Below are 9764 nucleotides of genomic sequence, written 5' to 3' on the forward strand. Positions count from 1 at the left end.
ATTTATAAATTTATATTAAGATTATTCAGGTTCCTTAAAATTAATAAAAATAAAAAATAAGGTGCATTGATTTTCTCTACTTCTACTTGGTGTTTATATTGTCATTCAATTTTCTAACATCATGTTTTACAATGTGTTTCTTCTTTATCCTATTAATTACAACACTATTTACTAGGGTGTATTTATCAAAAACTTCCTCTGGTATTCATCTCTTCCAAAATTCCAATTACACTGTTCTCTGTGTTTTTTCCCCGGCTAACAAGCATCCAAAATTCTCATCAACTCCAAGAAGAGAAACATTAACTGGTTTTGAGAACCATGGCCCATGGGTGACTAACTAAAAGTGGCTGTGCTAATGTGCAAGTTTCTCGATACTAGATGAGCCACCATATATCATCTCTACCAAAAAAAAAAAAGAAAATATCCAAACCAATCTAACAAGTTACGTATGGACCAAAAAATTATTGTTTAATAGTCTACAAGAATAGTTTTTAACTTTTATACAAGACTATAAATCCAAGCTTAGGCTACTTAAGCGGTTACTTAAGGCGCCAGCCAATAAAAAGGTTCCAAAATTTTAAAATTTTTTTTATATTAAGTTATATTATAATTATTTCCTAATATTATTAAATTCCAATAAATACAAAATTTTTATATTAAGCCCCAAAGATTTATATCCTAAAATAACTTATTTTTTTCTCTTTTCTTTCTCCTTGAGATTTTTTTATTAGGCTTCAAATATTTACATTCTAAAATTATTATTATTATTATTATTTTAATCTTTTCTCTCTCCAACCTCATTCACGTTTATTATTATTATTATTACATTCTAAAATTATTATTATTATTATTATTATTATTATTACGTTTAATTTTACATTCTAAAATTATTATTATTATTATATGACTTTTTTTTTTCCTTATTTTTCTAGTCCTTATTCACGTTTTCCAATACATCGTAACCAATATAGAAATTTAATATTTAGCCTAAAAATTTGTATCATTAAATAATTTTTTTTTTCCCTTTAGTTTGGGAAAGTTGCGAAAACTTTCCATATATATATATATATATATATATATATATATATATATATTATCTTTTATCTTCTTTTTTTTAACAAGTATTCTCCTCTCCCTCTCATTACAAGTTTACACGGGTCTTTCTTCTCAATTCCATATTCATTATATACTTTCAATATATGAACACACTTTCATTTTATTAAAAATTTTGTAAGAGTATTGAATTTGGATTTTTTAAATCAATGTTTATGATTTTTTCTTTAATTATTTTTTAGTTTTATTAACTTTTGTTATTATAAATTTGTGTGTGTGTATATATATATATTTGTATATTTTGTTTGTGAGTTGTGACTATTTCTATTTATATTGTTGAAAAGGCCACTTTTTATTTTTTTCGTTTAGATCGAGCTGCCATGTTCATATATGGTATTCACCTAACTTTGTCTCTTTTAACACGTTTATTTTTAGAGAATGCTACACATCTTGAAGATAACTAAAAAAACATTAATGTCTTCTATTTTAATACATATTACACTTTTTTTCTTTTATACATTTGTGCTTTATATTTTAGCAAACTAAACGAATTGTTAATTGAAGGAAAAAGAAAGAACTAGTAGGTTTCTCTTTATCTCTATTTTTTTTTTCTCTGCTAATATATTTTTTTTATTATATATGTATTATAAATATATATATTACCAAATCAAAATAAAATTATAAAAAGCTTTAAGGGAATTATATAAATTTGGATTCTTGTTGTTGAGAAAGAGGCTATTCATTTATGGTAAAAAATTTGTAGTTTTTAGTTTTAATTATTTAATGATTTAATAGAAAGGGGTTTTTATTAACAAAAAAGAGACCACTCATTCATGCTAAAAAAAATTATAACTTCTAATTTTAATTATTTAAAGATTTAATAAAAAGGGTCTCCCTGGCACAATTGAATTGAAGTTATTTAGTTATATAAGGGTTTGGATGCTATAATAGTAAGTTTTGCTATTTTATTTTTATTTTTTTTATATTAATTTATTTTCTATATGAAAAAAATTACTTTTAAAGCACAAAGCGCTAATGCTACCTTTGACATGCTGGAATGGAATGGAATGGAATGCCCATTCAAACCGTTCATTTGTTTGGTGTGCAAGAATGAAATGGAATGGAATGACTATTCCAATGGAATGAAAATCCATTCTATTATTAAACCTATGGAATGGCCATTCCATTCCATAGTATGATTAAAATTTTTTGTAATATTCCCAATAAGCTCTTCATCACATTCCAATAAGGCAAAAATATTTCGCATAGACCAAAAATCTTTCACATTCTATTTTTCACATTTCTCGAGATTCTTTATTAGACGTGGTAAAGGTCTTTTACCTTCCCCCTTTCCCGAATATACTCAGAGCTGTCATTGATAAAAAGTTGCATAACCTTCGACCAAATTGCAGATATTAATCTCAATATCTTTTTTTTTTTTTTTTTTTTTTTTTTTTTTTTTTTTTTTTTTGATAAGTATGTATTAATCTCTTTATCTTCTTCTTACACAAGTACTTCGAAATATTACTAGGTTTTTTTGTTGGGTTGATGATTTATTTATTCCCTTAATTTTATTTGAGTTGATCAAATGTCATTCATTGTTGTTGTAACTACAAATAGTATCCTTTTTAGAATGAGTGATGTATATCATTGGCCATTTAGTATTCATAGTTGTTTTGTTTTATCTCGATTCAACTTTAATATTTCATTTCAATTTAAAGTCCTCGTTGATTGTGGAAAAAAAAACTCTGTACTGTTGATAATGGATTCTGTGCAACCCGGATCTGATCTAACTTCCTGGACAGAGAGAAGAAAAGGTGATCCTACAAGCACCGGTGTGTTATCGGTGGAGTAGGCTCCGACGAATAAGTCAGTGTGCGAACTAATCTCTTAAGAGAAATCAAGAACTTGAGTTAGGGTTTTTTGCGTACCTCCAAACGTTGATTACCCTGCCTTTTTTATAGGGCTTAGGTTAAGATGCCACGTAGAATTACCTTATTGTAATCTGTAGACTTAATCCATATCGTAATCTGTAAAGCCTATCTCAATCTGTAATCCTTATCGTAATCTGCAGAGCTTATCTCAATAGTGCGTTAATTTAGCAATCTTCCTTTAATTATAGATATTTAAATTATACATCCATCAGTTGCCCCCCGTTTCGGAGGATTGCTTGTCAAACCACCGGAACGTTAATTCCAAAATATCACACAATAATATATAGTTAGAATTGCAGAGCCTTGTCCATTAGCCTGACTTATATTGTCATTTCGCGAATACAGTCGGGGGTCATAGTATCATATTGGCAGCTCGTATATGTGGCAAGCTAATATATTTGTCGTATATTGGCAAGCTTGTATATTTGTCGTAGTGCCACATTGGCAGCTCGTATATGTGGCAAGCTGCCATGCTGGTAGTCTACCGTTATGTGGCAAGCTGCCATGCCATGCCATGCTGCCGTGGCAAGCTGTCTGCTGGCATGTTGCCGTTATTTGGCAGGTTGCCCTGCTGGTATGCTGCCTTTATTTGGCAAGCTGTTATGCTAGCATGCTGCCGTTATTTGGCAAGTTGCTCTGCCAGCATGCTGCCGTTATTTGGCAAGCTGCCCTGCTGACATGCTACCTTTATTTGGCAAGCTGTCATGCTGTCGTTGTTTGGCAAGCTGCCCTGCTGGCATGCTGCCTTTATTTGGCAGGCATGCTGCTTTTATTTGGCAAGCTACCCTGCTGGCATGCTGCCTTTATTTGGCAAGCTGTTATGCTAGTATGCTGCCGTTATTTGGCAAGCTACCCTGCTGACATGCTGCCTTTATTTGGCAAGCTGTTATGCTGGCATGCTGCCCTTATTTGGTAAGCTGCCTTGCTGGCATACTGCTTTTATTTGGCAAGCTGCCCTGCTGGCATGCTCCTATTATTTGGTAAGCTGCCCTGCTGGCATGCTGCCTTTATTTGGCAAGCTGCCCTGCTGGCATGCTCCCATTATTTGGCAAGCTGCCCTGCTGGCATGCTACCGTTATTTTATACTTGATTTTATTGACATCTTTAGTCGGCTTGTCCCTTTAATAAAGAAAGTAGATTAAGACGAGTTCCACGTAACTCGTAATAAGGTAAGTAGATGAATACAAGCTTCACTCAGCTCACCCTTTAATAGGGGAAGTAGATTATTATGAGCTTCACCCAGCTCACCTTTTAACGAGGGAAGTAGATTACTATGAGCTTCACTCATCGGGGAAGTAGATTACTATGAGCTTCACCCAGTTCACCTTTTAACGAGGGAAGTAGATTACTATGAGATTCACTCATCTCACCCTTTAACAAGGGAAGTATATTAATACGAGTTTCACCCAGATCACCCTTTAACAGGGGAAGTAGATTAATACGAGTTTCACCCAGGTCACCCTTTAACAGGGGAAGTAGATTACTATGAGCTTCACTCAGCTCACCCTTTAACAAGGGAAGTAGTTAACCCCTCAACCTTTTTACGAGGGAAGTAGATTACTATGAGTCTCACTCATCTCACCCTTTAACAAGGGAAGTAGATTAATACGAGCTTCACCCAGGTCACCCTTTAACAGGGGGAGTAAATTACTATGAGCTTCACTCAGCTCACCCTTTAACAAGGGAAGTAGTTAACCCCTCATCTTTTTACGAGGGAAGTAGATTACTATGAGCTTCACTCATCTCACCCTTTAACAAGGGAAGTAGATTAATACGAGTTTCACCCAGGTCACCATTTAACAGGGGAAGTAGATTAATATGAGCTTCACTCAGCTCACCCTTTAACAAGGGAAGTAGTTAACCCCTCATCTTTTTACGAGGGAAGAAGATGAAGCTGACCCTTCATTCTTTTAAGGGGGAAAGAGGTGTGGTCTTGACATGGGAGTCATCTCCTCTGATGGTTGTCTCGGGATGTTGGCAAATCGTTGACACTTGTCGCACTTTTTAACGAAATTAAGTACATCTTTCTGCATGGTGGGCCAATAGTATCCTAGTCGGATGGCCTTGTTAGCAAGTAACCTACCCCCAGCATGGTTTCCACAAACTCCTAGGTGGATCTCCCTTAAAATGTAGTCAGCTTCCTCGCTAGAAACGCATCGTAAATACGGCATGGAGAAGCTTCTCTTGTAGAGCACCCCTTTGATAAGCGTATACCTAGCTGCCCGCATCTTGACCTTTCGAGATTCTGCTCGGTCTGTTGGTAGCACCCCATCCTTGATATATCTGATGATAGGATCTGCCCATTCCACACTCAATATCGCTTGTTGCACTTCAATTTGTCTCTCCTGAGATATAGATGGTTCTTCCAAATATTCCAGTGGTATATTCTTCTTAATCTCAGGTTCAATGCAGTAGCTAGCTGGGCTAAAGTGTCTGCTTTCCCATTCTCTTCTCGTGGTATTTGATGAATTGAGAATCTTTGGAAGTGATTCTTTAATTCCTTCACCTTTTGTAGGTAACTCTTCATCTTCTCGTCTCGTGCCTCATATTCCGCTTGAACTTGTCCAGCGACCAGCTCGGAGTCGGTGTACATATTTAATTGCTCAACCCTTAGGGCATTTGCCACTTTTAATCCTGCTATCAAGGCTTCGTACTCTGCTTTGTTGTTGGTTGCTTTGAAACCAAACCGAAGTGCGTACTGTATACTTTCTCCCTCTGGGCAGACAAGAACAAGCTCGGCTCCGCTAACCTGAACATTAGATGACCCATCCACGAACAAGTCCCAGACTACTTCTGGGCCCATCTGCTCACTTAAACCTGGTTCTGTCGAAAATTGGGGTTGTTTCTCCTCTTCTTGAGGGGTAAACTCAGCTAAGAAATCAGCCAACACCTGAGCCTTTACTGCTGTTCTTGGCTTATACTGAATGTCGAACTCTTCTAACTCTACTGACCACTTTATCAGTCGACCAAAGCTTTCTGGCTTATGTAGGACCTGTCGAAGGGGTTGATCTGTTAGGACCACTATCGTATGCGCTTGAAAGTATGGTCTCAGTTTCCTGGCGAACACAATTAAAACAAATGCCAACTGTTCCATCCTTGGATATCTTTCCTCCGCACCCTTAAGTGCTCTGCTCACGAAGTATACTGGCCTTTAGACCCCTTCTTCTTTTCGTATCAGAGCTGAACTGACAGCTGTCGTGGAGACTGCAAGGTATATGTATAGTTCCTCTCCCGGTATGGTTCGAGACACTAGTGGGGGAGAACTAAGGTATTGCTTTAGTTCTTTGAACGCCTGCTTACACTCTGGGGTCTATTCCAACGCCTTCCTTAGCACACGAAAGAAAGGTAGACACCTGTCAGTTGACCGAGAGATTAGCCTACTCAAGGCAGTAATCTTCCCTGTTAGTCATTGTAGATCCTTGGTTGATCTTGGCGATCTCATGTCAATGACTGCTCGGATCTTTTCTGGATTGGCCTCAATTCCTTTTCTGCTTACCATATATCCTAAGAACTTTCCTGAGGAAACCCCGAAGGCACACTTGCTGGGGTTGAGTTTCATCTTATGCCTCCTAAGTACCTCGAAGGTCTCCTGCAGGTCAGTCAAATGGTCTTCAGCTTTTAAGCTTTTCACCAACATGTCATCAACATATACCTCCATGTTTCTACCAATTTGATGCTTAAACATTGCATTCACTAGCCTTTGGTATGTTGCACCAGCGTTCTTGAGCCCAAACGGCATTACTTTGTAACAGTACAAACCTCTATCAGTGATGAAGGCCATTTTTTCTCTATCTGAGGTGTACATAGATATCTGGTTGTATCCAAAATATGCATCCATGAAACTTAATAGTTCGTGTCCAGCCATTCCCTCAACGAGCATATCGATTCTTGGGAGAGGAAAGCTGTCATTCGGGCAAGCTTTGTTAAGGTCGGTGAAATCCACACACAGCCTCCACTTTCCATTTGCCTTCTTCACTAAGACCACATTTTCCAGCCAGTCGGGGTAGTACACCTCGTGAATAAAATCGACTTTTAAGAGTTTTTGCACCTCTTCTGATGTAGCCTGATTCCTTTCTGGAACGAAAGTCCTCCTCTTTTGTCTGACAGGTTTAAAGTCATGATTTACATTTAAGCGGTGCTCCATGATAGTGGGGTCTATACCCGGCATGTCTTCATGCAAATACGTCTCGATTCTTCCTGAGGAATTGAGTAAGTTCATCTTTGATACCTGGGGGGAGTAAAGACCCTATACTCACTTTTTTCTCGGGCTCACCATCACCAAGGATGACCTCTTCTAGCTCTTCTGTAGGTTCCGCTCTATGAAAGTCTGGTCTATCTTTCCCTTCCAGCCCTTCAATCGTAAATGCCTCTTGCAATTTTGTTTTCTGAGAGAGGCGACATAACATTCGCGAGCTATTGTTTGGTCCCCTCTTAGCTCTCCCATACCATATTCAGTTGGGAAACGCATCAGGAGATGGTAAGTGGACGTGATTGCTTTCATGGTATTCAATGTTGTCCTCCCCAGGATAAAATTATATGATGATGGGCAGTCCACCACTACAAAGTCCACCATTACAGTGACCTGCTTTGGATTGGCTCCTGCAGTAACTGGAAGGGTAACTGCCCCCAGTGGATATACTTTGTCGCCTGAAAATCCCACCAGTGGTGACTTCATGGGTCGGAGCTTCTCTCGGCCAATTTTCAATTTCTCGTACGCCCTAAGAAATAGTATGTCAGCCGAGCTACCATTGTCTATCAGTATTCGTCGAACAGTGAAATTAGCAACGACCATGGAAACTACCAGAGGGTCATCATGGGGCTGGTGAATTCCCTTGTCATCTTCTTCAGAAAAGGTTATGACCGACTCCTCAACTCGAGGTAATTTTGTTGGAGGACTTGTCATTCCAACTTCATTCACCTTTGAAAAATTCCGAATTCTCCTAGCATGAGCCTTCCGAGCCGAACTTGTCTCACCACCACCAGCGAAGCCACCCGATATAACTTTGATCTCACCCATTGGTTGGTGTTGAGGAGGGCGATCATCTCGGCCCTCCCAGGCTGGGTTGGAGCCTCCTTTTCCATTTCTAGTTGTGAATTTACGTAAATGACCTTTATGAACAAGGTTCTCGATCTGGTTTTGAGGTTGAAACAATCTTCTGTATTATGTCCATGGTCCCGGTGAAACCTATAGTATTTACCTAGAGACCTCTTTGTTGGATCAGCTTTTAGCTTTGGCGGCCATTTCAATGATGCGTCATCTTGAATCTGCAGAAAGACTGGCTCTACAGATGTATTTAGGGGGTATAGTTATTATACCTGCCTGGGCTCACTGGGCGGTGAGACGATCTGTCAGCCTGGTTGTTTGAGAATTTCTTGTACTTCGATTCCTTTTCCTCCCTAGTGTTAGGTGCTGGCCTCTTCTTCTCCGACCTCTTATCTTCACCATTTTTGTTTTTTCGTGCATTCATGTGCTTCCACGCTCTAACCATCAACTCTGTCATGCTTGTAGGGGCTTCTTTTGATAAGAAAAATAGGAACTTAAAAGTCTGTAGTCCTCCCATAAAGGCTGTGAGGGCAACCTTATCGTCCACATCTTCTACCTGCAGCATATCAGCGTTAAAACGACTTATGTAACCACGGAGAGACTTTCCCTTCTGCTGTTTCACATTCAATAAGTGTGTTGCTGTCTCCTATGCCTCTGCCCAGCGATGAAGTGTCCAATGAATTGTTTGCTCAACTCATTAAAGATTTCAATGGAGCTTGGCTTTAATTTATTGAACCAAAGACGAGCTCAACCCTTTAGTGTGGTAGGGAAAGCCCTGCACATAATCTCATCCGGTACGACTTGCAAATACATAAGAGCTTTGTAGGTCTCTAAATGATCGAGAGGGTCCCGCGTCCCATCGAAGCTCTCAAGAGTTGGCATCTTAAATTTGCTAGGTAGAGGACAACTCATAACATAACAGCGAGGCTAAATACTAGGTTGGTCTTCTGTACCAGATCGTTCACTGTGGCCTGGCCCTTCCCTTTCATTGCTTGCATGACGTCTTTGACCCTAGTTCTCAGATCTTGCATCTATAGATTGAAATAAGTGAAGTCTTCAGTCTTGTCACCAACACAACCAGAGGTACCTGCACGGAGCCTGGTATTATTCTGTTTAAGAGACCGATGGTGATGGCTTCTCTGTTGACCCCCTATTTGACTAAGCTCAGCGTCGTTGTCAATCCTACGGGAGTCATTATTGGGTACTTTATTATTCTCCACCTCATTAAGGTCGGCTAAGCGTTGTAGAATCATTGAATTTTTCTGGACTAATTGGTTCATTCCCTTATTTAAGGTTTAAACATATTGTTGCAACGCTGTGACGCGTTCCTGATCGTTTGAGACGGCGGGGGGTTGCCTCGTCGAGTCCCTTTGATCAGAAGTTTGCAACGCTTCGTATTCACCAGCAACCAGACCAGATCGCAATCGAACCATACTTTATTTAGAGAACTAAAATCGTTCCCAGACGGCGCCAACTGTTGATGATGGATTCTGCGTAACCCGGATCTAATCTAACTTCCTGGACAGAGAGAAGAAAAGGTGATCCTACAAGCACCGGTGTGTTACTGGTGGAGTAGGCTCCGACGAATAAGTCAATGTGCGAATTAATCTCTTAAGAGAAATTAAGAACTTGAGTTAGGGTTTTTTGCGTACCTCCAAACGTTGATTACAATGCCTTTTTTATAGGGCTTAGGTTAAGATGTCACGTAGAATTACCTTATTGTAATCTGTAGA

At 38.7% G+C, this 9764-nt stretch overlaps 1 protein-coding gene across 1 annotated transcript; it reads right to left on the minus strand.

The window, feature by feature from the left end:
- Nucleotides 1-7281: 7281 nt before the first annotated feature.
- On the minus strand, nucleotides 7282-9464 carry LOC132272898 (uncharacterized). Its single transcript, XM_059773967.1, has 4 exons — nucleotides 9333-9464; nucleotides 8985-9062; nucleotides 8304-8587; nucleotides 7282-8143 (listed from the first exon to the last, which is right to left on the minus strand). The coding sequence occupies exons 1-4, from the start codon at nucleotides 9462-9464 to the stop codon at nucleotides 7282-7284; spliced, it is 1356 nt and encodes a 451-aa protein (XP_059629950.1).
- Between the last annotated feature and the right edge of the window lie 300 nt (nucleotides 9465-9764).

This window comes from Cornus florida, unplaced genomic scaffold (genome assembly GCF_030987335.1).
Source record: "Cornus florida cultivar Cherokee Brave unplaced genomic scaffold, ASM3098733v1 CherokeeBrave_3.0.0_Hap2_Chr09, whole genome shotgun sequence".
In the NCBI taxonomy this organism is placed as follows: domain Eukaryota; kingdom Viridiplantae; phylum Streptophyta; class Magnoliopsida; order Cornales; family Cornaceae; genus Cornus; species Cornus florida.